Genomic DNA, 19,467 nt, shown 5'->3' with positions numbered 1-19,467 from the left:
TTTTATGGCCTACAACTTCACTGTTTTGGTTCAGTCTCACTGCTGTTATCAGCATTGTTTTCTGGCAAAAATGGCAGAAAAAGCTCTGATAAACCTATTGTACGTTACCTGACCAGCACCAACTATCACACAGACACAGTTAGCGTCTAGCTGGTGAACATAGTATGTCATATGAAGATAAGTTAAGCGGCGATGTAGAGTTGCACATCATCAGCATAACAGCAAAGTGGGGACCATGACAATGGATGTGAGGAACGATGGTGAGCATGTAGAGGATGAACAGCCAAACACTGAGCCCTAAAAACTGCTGTTCTTCAGACAACACTTAAGTTGCCAATGTTAGAGCTTCCTGCTTTTCATTAAATGTGACAACAAATAATGTTTTTCAAAATCACTTCTCTGAACTTCACTACCACATTATGTTAACTTACACACCACCCACACATTGCATCTTCAATATCATAACAAAGAGGAAAATAAGACTACAAATCTCCAGCGAGAGCAGTCTGAGAGAGAAGGCAGGGTTATCACACTTCTCCAGTGTGACAGAGAGAAGCGACTGATCACCATGATAGATGTTTTAGTGAGAGAAAAGCGGGTTGTTGAGCAGAAATTATAATAAATTTCATGCGAGAAAAAAACATGAAGCGCATTAGGGGGAGAAAATATGGATGGAAATATGGATGAAAGCCATAAGCTGCCCAGCGTCTTAGGTGGCCTCTCAAATTGCTACACTTTAAGAAGAGGCAGCGGGAGGTTGAAACCGCTCGAGTGAAGACAAGAAAAATCAATGATGCCTGTCAGTTTTTTTGATTTATCGCTTTTTTTCCCATGGCACCAGGTGGAATCGCTACAGGTCATAGCTGCTTCCTTAGGTAAAAACATGCAGCAATAAAACATTCATGGTAGTTTTCTGGATCAAACCCATCAAGAGTTTGAGTCAGGTTAAAGTCAAGAATAAAATTATATCTACACAACCACCCAGACTCACTACAGAGTAACAAAACCTGGATAGTATTTATTAAATATTTTAACTTGAAACTCGTCAAAATTGACTGGAACACAATAAGATGGTTAATGTGTGTTAACAGAATATTGAATTCAGCAACATATATACACTACCCTTTATTCTAATGCTGCATATCACTTCAACAACCCTTCTCTTCGTTGTCTGTCTTCCCTTCTCTCCCATCCTCTTGCTTGCTTTCTTCTCTCCCCCTCTCCATCCCTCTTCCTCACTAATGACTGACTGTTGGCAAGCGATATGACGGCAGCATTTTCTCATCTTATAAGCACATTAACAGAAAGGAAAAGACTGGCTCAAATGTTAAGTTGGACTTTGGACTTATCTCTTCTCTAACTCTCTCTGACTTTCTCTTTTTCATATTCCTTCTGCCCCTATTCAATTTTCCCTCTCTCCATTGCAATCTCTTCTCTGCCACATTCTTTCTCTTTCAATTTATTGCAGCTAAAGTTGGGCTGATGTAACTGTAACATGTCTTTTATTAAAAAACTAATAACACCCAGCCAGTGTCACCAGTAGAATCTACCTCTGTGATGATGACGGTACCTCCCTGACCACAGCTATTCAATATGCTTTTAATATTTTTAATTTCACATGGTTGCCCAGGGAAATAATTCCAGCCTGGTGTGGGAGGAATTTACTCATCACTGCGAAACCTGCAGTGAAACCTGTTTCAATCCTCCTTAAGGAGCAGCTATATCAACTCAAAGACTTAAATTACTTTTAGTGTCCACGGATGTGCTATAAGGTGCTTCTAAGAGGTTTCTGGGCAATAAAATGGCCTTGTAAAAAAAATCCAATTGCAATGTTGGCAAAAATATCATCATGACTTGCAGCCTAAATGAATAATAAATTCAGAAACAGCCTTCAAAGGTTTTATCTTAGGTTTTCACCATGTAGATTTTTATCCCCAGGTTAACTCTCATGTCACAGGCCTAAGCCTAGGTTTCAAGAAAGATAAACCCTGGTGATCTTTCAGAAACAACACAGCAGTTGTACTTAGTTTAGGAGATATTTCTGCAGTCATCAAAAACTCCATCAGGGAAAAAAAATGACATCTTATATCTCCTAACTTAATTTGCATGACGTGAGCCATTGATGTGAATTTGAGCCATTGATGAGATTTCTCATGTCGTACAAAAAGGTTATCTGTCATTTCTGGCGAGTGCTGGGCAAGTCACTAGAAAGATTTAATCAATAAACTCATTTCATATTACTCATTTCATTTTATTTTATTTTATTTGTTTATTTAACAGAGACAAAGGACAATCATTGACTGTCCCATATTTAGCTAGATAGCTACATTTCATCAGCAGTCCATGGGCAGGCAAATCCACAAAAGAATAATAGCATCAAATGTTATAATTGACATCATACAAAACTTATAACACTTTACTTTAAAATGCAACTGCAAGAAATAGCCTAATTAAGTAGTCTACTCATTACGTTCCATTTATTAACTCTGTCAAAGGGTGCCCTTAAACAACTCCAAGCCTCATACCACACTTCACATTTTCTGTGTTTAACGTGTGTAAATAGAAAACAAAACATTGTGGTTTGACAAACAACCAGTTAATATTTGTACTGACCATTAACAGCTAGCATAACATTAGCTCAACGTTAGCCCCGGTGACTGCAACCAGAAGTCAGGTCCTCACAGTGAAGCTGTGGGGTTCACACTCCCTCCAACTCTGAACTAATCCAGGGGATTCCTAAATGCATGCTTACCAGTTACCATAGTTACTGGGAGTCGCATTTCTTCTTCCCCACACATCTTGGACCAGTCTGTTTATTGAAAACACACAGATATAAAATTGATTGCAACCCTCCATCAAACTCCTGGTAAGACAGCAAACCAGCCAATTCCCAAGTTGCCAAAATAACAGGGCGTCACGGTGGCTAGTAAATATAATATCTTACACTACTTGTTGAAAAACTAATCACGTTACTAACCGATGCGTTACAGCACCCAACACTGCTTCAGGCTATCATCTGTTTTTGAATTAGAGAAAGAGTCGCTTGAGCAATAGGCTTAAAATCTTTTTTTTATCATCAAAACTGCATGTGGGTCTGCTCTAGGTTTCTGCAATTTATCTTTTAGAAAAATGGTTTCTTAAAGTAGATTTAACTTAAATGTGATGATGATACATGAGACGCACAAACCGGGGCTGGAGTATACTGAAAGATGTCAGACACAGATAGCCCTTGTATAAGCCTCGTCTTTTCTGAAAGACTTTCTACCACCTAATAACACCCTTTTCTCTGGACGCACCTCTTGTCATTGGATCTGACTTTTTTCTCTCACGATAGCTCCTTTTCTCTCTATCTGATTTTATCGTTGGTGTTACATCATTTATCTGCACGTCCTCTGTTTTCCCCCCCTTTCTCCCCTGTGCAAGAATCATCAGCCCAGAGGTTGATGACCCGCTTAGTTGGTCTGGAACAGATGTTTCAGGGGCCGAGTCTGTGTATGTGTGTGTGTGTGTGTGGGTCAAGTTAGGATGGGGCTGGACAGCAACAACTAACAAGCACTGGGCACTTAGACTGGAGGGGTGGATTAGTGATTAGTGCATGCCTCAGGATGGAGGGATGAACGACAGAGGGATAGTGCAAAGCGATTGGAAGTCGGGTTTGGGTTCAGGGGGCCGCAGTGGGATTACAACAACTGTGGCTGGTGAGGACAGAAACATTTTTACTATTCTCAGACCAACAAGGAAGCATTTCACAGGTCACAGCTGGGGTTGGAGAATAAAAAATCTAGGGGTAGGGAAGGGAGAGAGGGGTGAGTGCAGTGAAAAGGTCGGCGTGTTAGAGTAGGATTTGTTATAGCTAATAGAGACTATTGGCAGTCTGCCTGTCAGTTTCCACTCACTCTCTGTGATTTGTCCTCCAGCGGGAACCTTTAGAGGGCTGTCAGATGATCTAACCCCTCCTCTTGCAGCTATGTTGGATCATGTCCTTAGCCCAAAGAAGCTAATAGTATTTCTCAAAAAACAATGCAACAACACAACACAAGCATGGCTTAATATCGGTAATATTATATGAGCTTTCTAAATCGTCTGATACACTGAAACATACCCCACAGGGTTTGATATAGTTGGGCCAAATTCAATGCTCCCTCGCAACACCGGAGATCCGGAACCACACTAGTCCTTACAACCCACAACCACTAGCACCATCCCTCAGCTTCCACCCCCTAAAACGAGCACCAGTCAGCCACCAGCTTTACTTTGCAGTCTAACCCACATCCATCCTCCTGCCTCAGCCTCTATTTTAGCTATCAGAGCTAAACGGATGGTGAGTGTTAGCTCAGCATACCAGCCGGGCCTGCAGGAAGGGAGGGTGAGGCCACTGACTCTGCTCCTTTTTCCTTCTCTCTGGACCGAGGTGAAACACAGACGGATGCAGGAATCAACAGAGAAAGACAGAATGAGGCAAAGGAGAGACACCAGCTAACTAGCCATGACATCTTGTTATAGTACGTCACTATGGGCTAAATTAGCATCAGCTCTGGTTGCTCGGCCAAATAGGCCCCCTTTCTGCTCAAAGAAGCCAACCAATTGTTAGAGCTAGCATGACTACTTATACTAATGTTATAGTAGTTTCCAATTTACCAATAAATTGCCCCTTATGTTTAGAAACTACATAACTGTACATTTAGCGACTTTTCAACAATGTCGTTTGCTATGCAGTGTAGAGGGGGAGCAAGGACCTATCAACTGCTCCCGAAAGGCCGTTGGATGGTTGGATGAATTTCTGATTTTGGTTATTTTGTTTGGCCGTAGTCAGGCTGTCGCACAGTTGAAGCGGAGCCACGAGTTGATTCCCCACGATCAGCGCCTTATTTCCTCACAGCATATGTGCGAAGTGGTGTCTGAAAGTGAAATCCGCTCCATGATGGGCTGTAGTGACAATAGATTTGTTGCATGAGGTGCTACTCAGGGGATTCATCCAAGTTTCTTTCTTCTTGGACAAAACACCTATAATTCAAATCATCTAGCGATACATCTTGTCTCTATATGATCTTTGTTGGGAGTTGCACATACGGAGTTCCTAGTTAAGGACTACTAGTCAATCAGAAGCAGAGAAGGGCGGTAAACACGGCTTCAGTTCAACTGTACATGTTGCCGACCAGCAAGAGTGTCAGAGCGGTGAGTTATTAATCTGTAACAAATGTATCTTTCATCCATAAAGTTTTAACCGAGCTCTGTCTCTACATCACAGTAATAACTTTATGTCCATTGACTGCCTGGAGGGTAGCTAGTGTTCGGAAGGGATTTTTCAAGCAGTTCACAGCAGTGTTTTCTGTGGGAGATGGGAACTTCCTTTGTGCTGGACTTTGGGCTTTTTTACTTTGCAAACCTATTACATGCACAAAAAGGTATATAACTAAATAAAGGAGGGAGGTAAAAAACACAAAGAAGCATAATATAACCTCTTTAATAAACTCAAATCATTTCCTGATTGTTTCTCTCCTGCATTCAATGTGAACATGTGCAAATGACCCTAAATTACATTTACCCTGTCATTAGTCCTATATGTGCAGTGTGCTTTGTTTGTAGATGAAATACTTTATTCACTTTTGCTACAGGCCAATTAATGTGACAGTCTTTGTCTCTCCATTTAAATCTCATCCCCTCTTCTGAGCTTTTCTTCTTTTACACCCCAACCCACACATCCACACACACACTCACACACACACGCGCCGAGGTACAGGCCATTTGCTTTGTGGCTGCAGTCTCCAGATGATAATTGGACAACATGTGGTGGCTATTATTAATTTCCACGGGTGCTAAAAAGTGTGTACGTCAATGCGTTTGTGACGGGTGTGAGACAGCAGTGCACTCAAGTCTGTTTTCTGCCTGCTCGACTAAAACACACAAATTACTGTTTAATAGCAAGACCAGCACAGCAGACGCCACTCAATTACTCCATGAGGAGAAATGAATTGGTGTCTGCCTTTGTTCTTAAATTGTGCATAAGGCTAATGACTGAGTGATCTGTGCCGGGTGGTGTTTGGATAGAGCAAAAACAACAAAGCAAACAAAGCGAGGTGTGTACTGTCAATTAAATAGGACAGAAATATAATAATATAGGAACTGACATTTTCTTGTGTTTTTGGAAAAAAAGACGGTAAATGCAAGCTTTTTTTAACGACAGGTGGGAATGCAGTCCAGCGAATCATAGCTAGGGACAGTCTGGAAATAAGCTGCATTTTTATGCCACATGGCAATGGGCCATTATATTGTTTCCTAATCCCCACAGTGTGCAGCATTCATCAGTCCCCAAACAGAGAGGAGGAAATCATAAATGATGGCTACAGTTCTCCCTTCAGTAGCCTGAGAATTGGCTGTAAGCATCACTGTCAGTGTACAAGCATTTAGTCAAATGCCTGCAGGACGAGGGACTTTATATGATGTCTAATTTTATTAGCTGAGTAAAGAGAAGCTCGGACGTGTGGGTTTTGTTTGTGTATGTGTAGCTCTTACCAGGCAGGGATAATGACCTGCAGCACCAACACTGTCCACCTCATATGCATCACACAGACTGTTTAACTTTCCCAAGTTCATGTAAACACAAACAGGCCGGTGCTTGTTCTGCCTGTCTCACGCTCACATATGCACAAAGTTGTTGGTGTAATTACTTAGCATGACTGAGGAGAGACTGGAGGTCAGCGAGGTCGGCCAAATCTCATAGGAGGTGTTCAAGCCCCAGTGATACAGTAATTTAAATCAACATTCACACACACACACACAAACACAGAAGCAACTTCTTTGAACATAGGCCTAATTAGTTGTCTAGTGCAAGGTAGCAAAGTTAACAAGCCCGGCTTTGTTACTGTTTTGTACACAAAGCTGTTAAAATATACAAAAGTATTGGTATATAATAGTAATAGTGTTGTATTAATTAATTAATGAAAGCACAAGATTTCTCTACATGCACTACGAAATGAGTATCCCCTAAAATATCATGTATGGATCCTTAATTCAACAATGAAAACACACAAAACATTTCATTGTTTACACGAAGGTCTGAAATGTTTTCAGCTTAGGCTGGCTAATGTTAATGTTTGCAACCTTAAACTACATATTGCTGTGTAACTTATGTTACTGAGTCATTTTGCTGACTTCTTGACTTGTGCTTGTGTCTAATTGCTTGTTAATTACTTTTTACACTACATTTGGCCTGTCACAGATAATTTAAGTGCTTTGAACATAAAAGTAAAACATACCATTATCCTGTATCCTGTACAAATCTCAGTTTAAGGGTTAATTTGCACCTTAGAAAGGTTTTTTTTAATTCTAGTGCAATAATTATTTGATAGATTTAGTGACTGCAAAATATTAGGTATTTTTCATTGAAAATACCCCAATTACATAATTTTAATGGGTTACTCTAAATGTACCAAAGCCCATGAAAACCATCCCTGAATTTTCACTTCAAGTTATAAATAAGGAATGGTTTTCAATGATTTTCACATTTAACCTCTTAACAAACACCTAAACCAGGCATATAATCCATTGAAAGTATGTTAACATAAATTAATTACTTATTAGTTATTAGTATTTATAATCACCTTAAAAATCCCATTAAAACTACTGTAATGACATCATTATTAATGGGTAACTTGATGGAATTATAAGATTAAAAAAAAGAAGGGATTTGGTTTCATAGTAACGGCTTTATTACGTAGTTGCATCACTGAACGTGTTTTGTCAGGCACGATTAGGCGATCTGGACACACACACATCACACAGCTGATTTGACACACAAACACACAGCTGGCCAGATAAACCCATGTCATCAGTTGGCTACCGCTTGACGTCACAGGGGTGCGTTCGGGATAATTCAATGTTTTTTGGCGGGGGAATGTGATGCAGCAGTTTAAAGACTTGTGGCGTTGCATAACATCCCTTCTCCAGGGGATTGGGACACAACACTGTGACAAGGCTTGATTTCATTATAAAAGTCATTGTGTAAGTGGAAAAAGTCAAAGTCAATTTGTCAATGTCTTGTAGAGAACTGCGTTTTGTTATCTGCATTGCTTGGTGATTTCATTTGCACAAACTAAATTTCTTTGTATTGCAGCTGGCTAGTAATAGATAAAGCATCTTTTTTTTAACCATATTGGTTTTAAATGGCTGTTTCGTCTTTCTGCTATATCTAGTCTGGTAGGTAGTCACTCCAATGACGTTTCGCTGTTTGCTGACGAACTGTATTTCGCTTCTCATTTATCACCGGAGGCAATCCTTCTCTCTGCTTAATTGTTGCTGGCCTTCTGTTTCTTTATGTCTTGATTGACAGGTGTGAAAAGCCTGGCTAGTGATATAGTCACTGTTGTTGTCAAGGAAATTGTCCCGTTGCCATGGGGAAACAGAACAGCAAGCTGCGACCAGAGATGCTGCAGGACCTCCGGGAGAATACTGAGTTCTCCGACCACGAACTGCAGGAGTGGTACAAGGTACGTCGACCCACACTGTACACACAGTCTGGACATTTTTGGGTGGTACCAAGTCATAGAAGTGTGACTGCTCAGAGGGAAATGTATACTTTTGTAATACTTACTTTAGTTTATAGTTACTATGTGTAATAGTTCATTGTTAAAAAATGTAGGCTACATACAAATATCATCATCTTAAAAAAGGATGCATTGTTATAAAGCAGTTGTAAGAAAGGTGTTGCTTCAACATCAAAATGCTGCTTGCACATTATTGCATAGAATTATGTAACACTGAGAGGACCACACATATGTACCTTTACTTTTAAAAGTTAAGGACATTTTACTAATACTACTTAGTGCTTTTACTTATGTCAATGTTTGAATTCAGGCCTTACAAGTATTTCAACACTGATACATTGTTAGTGTAAAAATATTGATTATTGTAGCTTTAATAAAAAGAGTTTGTTCTCATAAATGTACCACTTTAATCTCAGAGAATATCAGAGTTTTTGTTCTCATAAATCTATAATCTTAAAATCTTTTTGCTTTTTTTTTAATATTACCCCCCTTCCGCAGCTCCATATTATTATTTTTTTTTTTATCTACAATGGCCCTAATCCTCTGTCTTACCCCTTCTTATATTAAAGTTGACTTATTTTAAAAACTTCACTATTGGATTGCAATGATCATTCACAGGACAGGAAACTTACTTATTGTGACTTTTTGAGGATAATGTCAACCTGTCTGTGCTAACTCTGAGTTTAAAGTCAACAATATGCCAGTGTTGGTACAAATTCTCACCAATCACATTAACACGTCAGTCACTGCTGAGCTAGGACAAATGGCACTGTCAAGTAATTGAAGCTCAGCATAAGTTCAACCAGGAAGACAATCTTTATGCTTCATGCATTCACAACTCTCTCTCAAACAGTCTGTCTCTTCCTGACTTCTAACAGCTGGCAATAGGCGTTCACTCTTTAATTTGCCAATCAGCTTTTGCCACGATCTCCATCAGCCAATCATGTAGTCACCATTATGGCTTCACCACCCCCTTTCATACATTCGTATTAAGTATGTGCAAGGAAGCTCAAGCACTGATATGCTAAGACTAATAGGCACATTTAATGTGATGACATGTGATAAAGACTGTTAAGTACAGTACTACATTAGTGCTGTATGTAATCCTGTCGCACTCAAGAGAAGAAATTGAGACACTCATATGTCGAGATATTGGACTGGGACTGACAATCAGCTTTTGCCACGATCTCCACCAGCCAATCATGTAGTCACTGTCAAACTTAATCATCTGTTCTCCACTCTGCTGCTGTCAGATGTCGATTCAGTATGAATAGGTGCCTTCCTCCACCCCATTCACCTCCTGCTCATCAGATCCAGGTCCAGGTTAGGCTAAGCAGAAGTCCTGTCCTTATTCTATACCATTATGGCTTCACCACCCCCTTTAAATACCACAACAATAAATGATCATGTACATTGTGCACAAGTCTCTCCTGATTGAAATACAAATTTTTATTCCAAGTTCCACAGTACAATTGCGTTTGAAAATCATGTTTTAGAATAAGAAGCACTGCACTATGTCCAGCCCTCCTAGACATACCTGAATCTGCCGGGATAGGCTATCTTCTTCGGTATGGTCATGTTTTAACAGTAACACCTACAGCAGCCATGAATGTGAGAATGTCTCAATGTCTCCTACAAAGGCAGAGCACCACCTGCTCCCCATCTGTTAAGTCTCTGCATGATGAAGTGCCACATTGACCTGACCGCATGAATTATCTCTTGTGTGCATGGATGTGTGTAATGGCTATATGGCTTTATGGATGGATTATGCCTATGGAGCAGTTGTGTGAGCTGTCCCGTATGAGAGCTGTATATGTTCAACCGTCTCCTCCCTGACCGGTTGACTTAAGCTTTGCTGACCCCGGGTCTCTTCACACTGACAACATTCATGCTGGTGTTCACTCTCAGCAGATTATATACCCCTTATTTAACTGGGTCTAAGTCTAATTGACATTGAAATCTCTTTTTCAATTGTGGCCTGACCAAGACAGCAGCATAAACGTTAGTTCTAACAATAAACACAAAGGATACAAATAGACAAATACAACTGTCACACACATACCCATGAGATTAACAGCTTATGGTTACTGGAGATGTCTTATGAACTGCATAATGTTTTCCACTGGATGTTGAGGTGCCTGAGGTCTCTGAAAATTTATCCAGCTTGTCTTTTTGGGGGATTTATTGGCGATAAATCCAAGCCTTCCTAAAAGTTGTGAAGGTCTCTCACAGAAAATGGCAAACACAGCAATGAAAAAGAAATTGGAACAGAACAATGTTGACTTTCCACCTTCATTAATGAGAATATTTGGTGTGATGATCAAAAAGTAATTCCAGCCTTCAAAACGGGACAATGACTGTCACCTCGCTGCCTCTATCTTTGGTCTTTGAAAAAAAAAGAGCTTTATTTCTGCTGAAGACCAAGACTGACATGACTTTTACTTCCCTTTTCATCTGACGCACAATGCTGCTTTATCCAATGTGACTCCTGGAAAAGAAGATAGAACTGCTTTCAACTATCCAAGACTAAGCTCCTTATCAAAAATTACTTCTTCGGTGTGTTCCGAATGAAGCATTAGATGAATGAAACATTTACTGGTCGAAGTTGTTACAGAATTTGATTCCTGATGGTCCCAACCAGCTTTGAAAAAGGTCTTATTTGGGTCTGCTGATGTATCATAAGGATATATTGTCCTGGAGACTGAAGAGACCGTTAAAGGACTTATTTTCACCCTTGTCTCTCCTCATGTCTTTTCCGCAGGGGTTCTTGAAGGATTGCCCCAGTGGAACGCTGAATGTGGAGGAGTTCAAGAAAATCTACGCCAATTTCTTCCCCTACGGGGACGCCTCCAAGTTTGCTGAGCACGTCTTCCGAACTTTTGACACCAACGGCGATGGGACGATAGACTTCCGGGAGTTCATCATCGCCCTGAGCGTGACGTCACGGGGCAAGCTGGAGCAGAAGCTGAAATGGGCCTTCAGCATGTATGACCTGGACGGAAATGGGTACATCAGCCGTGATGAGATGCTGGAGATTGTACAGGTAAACAAGAAACATTGGGTAATCAAGTGTCGTTGGGGGCAAAGGATGAGTTGAGGCATTTGGACTATGAAAAGGATGTTGGGTTTTTTTTGTTTGTAGTAGCTGCTCAATTAAGCTAATTTAGTGTTGCACGTCCATAGGTGGGGAACTCACAGGAGACAGATGTGAAAAGAAGAATGGACAGAATCTGTGCAGCAGAGGCTGAGATTTACTGATGTTTAGTCCCTGCTATTGGATCAAACGCCAAAAACAAAATTTTATGACAATCCATCCAATAGTTGTAGAGACACTCTGCTCAAAACCAAAAATGCTGACCTCGTGCACTAGAAGAGCACTAGAGCACTAGATTAGCACTACAGAAAAGGCCTGGGCGTCATCAGAGTCCTTAGGATAATCCTTTTGGGACCATGAATGTCAGAAGTCCATTGTTGAGATATGTTTGTTTAGTCCATAGCGGTGCAATGGGAAAAATCGAAGCAGCAGAGGCTGCAATATCCTGACCATAGGTCTGTAGTTTGTAAAACTAGATTCTACATTTCCCCAAAATTCAAACAATAACAATTTTTTTGTTAAATCCTTCCTGTCTGGTACAAGCCCTTAAATTTAAAACTCCACGTCCAGAGTTTGCTGTTAGAGATATTTAGTTTCCAAGCACTGGCTGGTGACATTATCAGGGTTATTTTCTCAGACTTTAGTGGACTCAATAAAGCCACAGACAGAATTACAATTGTTTTCAGGTGCTGAGTCATACGCCTCATTACACATGAACTGACCTTTATATACGAAATCTCTGGAGTTCACCTTTAAAACCAGGGGACATGGGGATTTTGAACATGACACTAATGTGTGGTGACAGAAGACCCCAAATAATGTCATAAATGTCTTGGTCACCAAACCTAACTTTGCTTTTAATAAATACACATGATGCAGTTGATAACATAATATGCTTAAAGAACAAATTTGATAACTTGGTAAATAACTTTTGTTCTTACCGCAGCATTGTCATTGCGCCTTTAAATCACCCAGAAGGTCTCCATTGTACATTTTATTTAATCGTATTATAGACATTTGCATTGACAGGAATAGATTGAGAGAGTGCTTATGATAAATGCTCACTTTAAGTATGTAAGTTCATACATTCGTATTAAGTATGCGCAAGGAAGCTCAAGCACTGATATGCAAAGACTAATAGGCACATTTAATGTGATGACTGCAATACTGGCACAGGCAACAGTTTTCGTAAAGACTGTTAAGTACAGTACTACATTAGTGCTGTATGTAATCCTGTCGCACTCAAGAGAAGAAATTGAGACACTCATATGTCGAGATATTGGTCAGGGACTGACAATCTCTCTATATGTTCTGTGTGTATGTGTGTGTGTGTGTGTGTGTGTGTGTGTGTACGCTACTGGGTTCTCACAGATTAGCGAGTTAAATTTAACCAGAGTTTATCCCTGAGTGTGCAGTATATTGGGATTATCCTCAGGCTCATTGAGGTTACGCACCATTGGTTGAGAGAGGTGGGGGCCATAGTGTCATTGTACACAGTGAGAGTGAGAGAGACTGCTACTATAGAGGAAGTCAGATTTGTTTAACACCACATTATCAGACAGCAGACCAAATCTTCACCCTATACATCCTCAACTACCCCCAAAACAGGCAGGAGGCAAAGCTAGCTTACTGTTGACTGTTGTGTCTTGCGCATCACTTTGCAAACTGTCCATGAGCTTTCAGAGATATATTATTTGAACGTGAATGTGTACGTACTGTGCTGTTGCAACGGGTGTGTTGGGGGAGCCAACGAGAACTAGCTAATTTCTCCATTGCTTTGGGAAGCCAATTTTAAAATGGCGAGTTTGTGATTGTCGCTGATTGCAAAGTTATTTAAACAAAACTATTTATTAAACAAAACCTTGAGTACCACAATAACCAAAACACGGCATAATGTCACTTCCTGTACTTAACATAACATTTACATTTACATTTATTCATTTAGCTGACGCTTCTATCCAAAGCGACTTACAATTGCTATATATGTCAGAGGTCACACGCCTCTGGAGCAATGAGGGGTTAAGTGTCTTGCTCAGGGACACATTGGTGGATGCATCCATAAGACACAACAGAGCTTTTACTGTAAAAAGTGCGAGCCATGCAGATGGCTGAGTTGAGGGAAAAGAAAAAAGCAGCAGGTAAATATTTAAAAAAATAGAAAAGGGAATTGCCTTTCTGATTTTCTGATAAGAAGTGGTTTAGCACACCATGTACAATGCTGAGTACTTACTGCAGTGCCGGTGTTACGCCCAGTCTAGAGGCCCAGACGCAATACGAGACTACCCCATCTTCTCCAAGCCCCAAGGAGCCACATGAACACAATGTAGACTATTAAGAAATAAGGAATTGTGAATTAATTTATAACAGATTGAAACAAGTAGTGATAAACTAGTTTACTTCAGGGTGAGCCAAGGCCAACATAACAAACTAAACACCTCTAACTAGAAATCAGCACTAACCTATCAAACAAACAAAAACCAACCACAAGCAACTGACTCCCTGACTATAATAAACAAGAGAAAAAGAAGACAAACAGAATTAGCGCCCCCCCCCCCTACTTAAACAAGATCAGACTGTGGCCTGTTGGGAGAGGAGGAAGATGCCAAGATGCCCACCGCGCCCAGCCACCGCCATCTTCTCCGCTTAAGTAGCAAGCCATCAGGAAGCAACCATTCATCTGCCACGAGCTGGAACCGCCGCCACCAATCCCCCGCCGAGCAGAGACAGAATCCACCAATCACTCTGATGTTGTGGCACAGACCTGTTTACATAATAAACAGATCAGGTGGCAATAACACTGAACATAGGCCTATTTTAAAGTTCACAAATTACGACCACAGTCACAGCCGGGTTCAAATCTGACCTGTGGCCCTTTGCTGTGTGTCGCCCCCTGTGTCTCTCTCTCCCTCGTTTTCTACCTCTAACCATTGTCCTATCCAGTAAAGAATTAAGAGATTATACTGCATATTGTAAATTACATACATATATACACATTATATATACTAAATATATATAATTTTTTATGTTTGACATATTTATTAGTGGGTGAATATTTTCATTTTAAAATCTTGTTTTCGTTGTGCTGTTAAATATCAGTCAATAGAATTCTTTATAAAAATTTGTAGTAATAATAATTAGTAATGTATTGTAGTACTGTATATTACAATAATGTGTTCTGTTTGCAGATGAACTATTTAGGCCCTATTTTTTAAGATTAAAATCAATGTCTGTTTCAATCAGTCAACTGTGCATTTTATCGACTCAATTTCTTTTTTGTCTTTTTTTTTGGAGGAATATATGAGCTCTTGTTATAAAGTCCAGGAGATAAAATCTTAGAGCCCATATGCCTTACCAAAAAAGCACAGAAGGTTTATTTCGTGCAAGCTACCTTCCCTTCTGAGATCGCTGCTGTGACACTGATGCACAGTCAGATTTACACCCTATGCTCCCAATGGAGATGATTTAATGGGCACCTAAGCTGATTGTAGATCCGTGTCTGAGGCTAGCTGATACATGGAGCTTTTCTGTGCTCACTCACAGAGATTATTGGTTGCTTGTATCGGTCAACTGATAAAGATGTATCAGATCAGTACAGTAAGCTCTGCTCGCGAGCCCCCCTACACTGCTGGCACATGTGGTCTATGTCACCATGGTATGATGATATTGTTCTATAGCCACACAGACCCTGCGTGGGTATTTGTGGAAAAGCTGCCCGGGGAGCAGCAGTAACAAATGTCAATGAATCATGTGGACTGTAGAAAGCGTGTTTATCAGCATCTTGAAAGCCACATTGACTTTACTTTTCAGTTCAGTCAGGTTTTAGTTCTCTGCTGAGTCTTCTTAATGGGTCCCTGCTGACGTGAATTAACTTATCTTTCTTTTTTTCCCTCCCCCACCCAACGCAACCCTGTCCCTTCCCTTCTTTCTCTCGCTCGCTCGCTCCATCTATCAGGCCATCTACAAGATGGTGTCATCGGTGATGAAGATGCCAGAAGATGAATCCACGCCGGAGAAGAGGACAGATAAGATCTTCAGACAAATGGATCTCAATAATGACGGTGAGCAGAGGAAATGGCAGCATGGAGGGATGAATGTGATGTAGAGAGGGAGAGGAGTGAGGAATGGGGGATATATGTGACAGTTTACTGAAGATCATCTTTGAAATGTGGAAACTGAAATAGAGATTTTTTGAGAGAATTCAGGAACTGCATGTGTCGGGGATCACATGCCAAATACAAGACATAACAAACATTAATAAAATATAACACACATCCTCCAATAACACATATACAAAGAAAAAAGTCAGCAGTTACAACATTATATATACATCTCTACACTTTTAAATACATAAAAACGTATTTACGTGGGGGGGAAATCAATTATATTGTAGAGCAGAAGGAGGAAAAGAAATGAAACACATTTATCCTGATGAAGGGTTTCTCTCCTCTCCCAGGCTTTTCTCAAGCAAGTGACTACTTTAAATGTTTCATATGTGAACAGCCAACTCCATCTGCGTCTCTAAACAATATACTGCATAGTTCCCAGTAAAAAGTTAAATAGTTGCAGTACTAATGTATGCAGTACTGGATTAGTCCTGTAGCCCCGCGTTCTCTCAGCCAACACAGATTCTGCTAACAGACTCATGTTGATCTTTTAATGATTAAAAAATGCCTAACCGAGCCCGTAGTTACAACACAAGTGCACGACCAAGATCCAATAAGCTGTCTATCCCAAACAAATATCTTTTATTGTCAGCCTGTTTTTCCTCCAGTAGCAATTCCACAGCCGAGCCACTATATCTTCCAGCAAACCTTGCGTGATTCCCATCCCATATTTAAAACAGCACTGTTTCACATATCGAGACATTTCTAAGGCCCAGAACACCTGGCTGAATAGCATAACACACAAGCTTAAGAAAGTTGATTGGTGGTTCTACAGCAATGCATCATATTCTATAAGATCATCATATGTTTGAAGTGTTGTCGTCCTGTGAGATCTCTAAAAAGTCAACCAAGAAATAGTCCTGTTTTCGCTTTGTGACGATGCATTGTCCAGCTTCTCAACCCGTAAAGGAACACTTTGTCCTTCAGTTTATCAGAAAGATTTTTAAATCGCCAAATTTGGAGATACATGGGTTTCACTGGACAGGAAGGGTAAGACATATTATACTGTACATCTGAAAAGTAACTAGAAACGAAAGCTTCCAGACAAATTAATTGGAGTAAAAAGTACAGTATTTGCCTCTGAGATGTCATGGAGTAGAAGTATAAAGTTGCATAAAGTGAAAATAGTACAAAAGTACAAGTATCTCAAATTTGTATTTCTTTAACACTCTCTTTGAGAATGTTTTCATACGTCATGTTCTTACTTTATTTAGTGTTGGTCAATATAGAGGCCTAGGTATGTATATGAATCTGCACAGTTCTTCTTATGTTTATTTGTTTATTTAAAATGAGCCCATTGATGAACACTTCAGCTTTTGCATCCATGCAAATATGCCAGATTTAACCAGAAGGCTACTTTTCATCTGTAGTCCCCGGCAGGTGATTGCAAAGGTGAAATACAAAAAAGGACAACATAATAAAACAATAGAACACCACAATACCACTGAGCATACATGACCAGCATTATGTGATCCAGCATTAAATTGTTACGTGCAATGGATAGTAGAATAACTAATTATTTTCAGTCTCCATTTATGACACCACATTGACTTAATGCAAATAGGCATTTTTGTAGTTTGCATGTAACATGGGTCACATTGCTTCATGATACTGACTTTACTGTTTCTTGTTTCCTCTGTCTCCTTCTGCCCTGCAGGCAAATTGTCCCTGGAGGAGTTTATCAAAGGTGCCAAAAGCGACCCCTCCATCGTCCGGCTACTCCAGTGCGACCCCAGCTCGGCCTCCCAGTTCTGAACCCCCCGCCCATCTACGACCCTTTCTTCCTCACCCTCTCTGTTGCTATTGAAACAGTCACTTAAATCAGTGCATGATGGTTCTCGTCTCTCGTATGATCTTATCATTTCTTCTTTTTTTGTGTGTGTGCAAGGATGGAGGATGAATTTTAAGGAGGCTAAGAAAAGTCATCACTATCGTTTTACTTTCATTTATATATTTGGGAAAAATGAAGGGGCATGCATACATTTAATGATCAGTCGACAGTGGTGCCCGCTAATGTTCCCGAATATCTCTCTCTCTCTCTGGAACGTCAGATTTCCAGGGAGCCTGTGACAAAGTGTGGATGTTTTTTGCAGGGTGGGGATTGCTCAGTTTCTCCTCCAACACACATGTATATCATGTATATACTGTACGTCTGTGTATATCATGAGATGAAGGACATTTGTCTTCATGTATGTTGCACACTCTTTGGCATTGAAAGGCAGTATTATGTAGCGTAGCTTCCTGGTCTGATCTGAATGGGTGGTCGGGGTGGCGGTTGGTGGGGTTGGGGCACTATTGGGATTTTATTGCTATATGATCTTTCTATGAGGAAAAAGAAGGCCTAAGATCCTATGAGGTTTTTATTGATATCTACTGGCATTTTGTTGATTTTTAAATTTATAGATTTATGTTGGGGTTTTTTCATTTGTACATATTGTTTCCCTCCTTCATGTTGTTTTATTTATTCATTTGTATTCTTATTATTGTGCTTTTACTTTGATATGTTGTTAAAGATGACCATATTCCAGTTTACAGTGACAGAGAGAGAGAGAAAATGTGAGATTAAGCTCTTTGGGATTTGTGGATTTGTTCAAGATTATGAAATAAGGGTGTCTCATAATGCATTTGATCGACACCAGTAGCACATATCGTTTGAGCTGCCATGTGTTTATAAAGTATGGCTGTGCATTTGGTCTGAATGCGTGTGCGTGCATGTGAGTATGCGCTGTATGCTTGAGGCTAACTTTTACAGTATTATCTTGCTGTGTTGTTTCTTAATTTGTATGTATTTTAAAGTTCTTTAACAACAAGCAGTAAACTTAACATAGTCGTAACCATTATACTGCATGATCCTATGAACCGGACAATGACAAAATCTACAAAAACAGTTAACGCACAGCGGTATCTTTTTGTAGCTCTGCAGCCTCCTCAGCACTGTACCGGGCAGAAATGACTGAATACTTGTCTTGCTTTGGGATAAACCCTCATCCCTCTCTTTTTTTCCTCTGACAGAGAACTCACTAAGGGCTCGTTCATCACTCTCTAGCTGAATGCTTTTATAACCTCCTGGATTAGTCTGCTTGTGGAGCAGTTAGATGAAGGGACATGTGCCAGAGCCAGTGCAGATACATGTTCTGATTAGAGTTTTCAGGGCTTCCAGACATATGTAGTAATCTGACAGACATCAGTGACTGTGTTTAGATTAGCACTGATACAAACCCTAAATTCATACGTGGGACACCTCTTCTAACATATTGATCAGTCTCTCCAGTTTAAATAAAATCCAAGACTTCACTTTATTGTATGATATTAGAGTTTGAAAACACGACTGAATAAAACATGCTTCAGAATAAAAGCCCCCATCTGAAATGCTGTGCACATGTAAACAGAGCAACTGGTTGCAGGAAGACTAAAACTACTCTCCTGGATTAAGGATTTAAGGCCCCCATTGTCAGATCACTGTTGCCATCTTCTATTTTGGAGGTCAAACAAAACACAAATTCTGTTTGTAAGGAAACGAAGCGTCGGGCAAACTGGGACAAAAAATACTATTTTCGATTCAATCAAAATGTTTCTTTACATGATGCACAAGAAAGTCAAGTTAACAGAAGACCATCCAAAAGCATTGAGGGATAATTGTTATTATGCCATTTCTTTACTTTTACAG

At 40.1% G+C, this 19,467-nt stretch overlaps 1 protein-coding gene across 1 annotated transcript; it reads left to right on the top strand.

Moving 5' to 3' along the window:
- Window positions 1–8,390: 8,390 nt before the first annotated feature.
- On the top strand, window positions 8,391–17,636 carry LOC123976377 (hippocalcin-like protein 1). Its single transcript, XM_046058492.1, has 4 exons — window positions 8,391–8,486; window positions 11,305–11,586; window positions 15,590–15,695; window positions 17,458–17,636. Exons 1-4 carry the CDS (start codon window positions 8,391–8,393, stop codon window positions 17,553–17,555), a joined length of 582 nt encoding a protein of 193 aa, XP_045914448.1. The 3' UTR covers window positions 17,556–17,636.
- The last annotated feature ends 1,831 nt before the right edge of the window (window positions 17,637–19,467 follow it).

Source organism: Micropterus dolomieu, linkage group LG09, assembly GCF_021292245.1.
Source record: "Micropterus dolomieu isolate WLL.071019.BEF.003 ecotype Adirondacks linkage group LG09, ASM2129224v1, whole genome shotgun sequence".
Lineage (NCBI taxonomy): Eukaryota > Metazoa > Chordata > Actinopteri > Centrarchiformes > Centrarchidae > Micropterus > Micropterus dolomieu.
Note: the sequence above shows the minus strand (reverse complement) of the source record. Positions and strands in the feature narration are given on the sequence as shown.

What these genes read in the sequence shown, in the direction of transcription:
- LOC123976377 (XM_046058492.1), top strand. Translation starts at nt 8,391, where the DNA reads ATGGGGAAACAGAACAGCAAGCTGCGACCAGAGATGCTGCAGGACCTC. An exon ending in AGATGCTGGAGATTGTACAG is followed by an intron (nt 11,587 to 15,589) that starts GTAAACAAGAAA and finishes TCCATCTATCAG; the next exon opens with GCCATCTACAAGATGGTGTC. An exon ending in AATGGATCTCAATAATGACG is followed by an intron (nt 15,696 to 17,457) that starts GTGAGCAGAGGA and finishes TCTGCCCTGCAG; the next exon opens with GCAAATTGTCCCTGGAGGAG.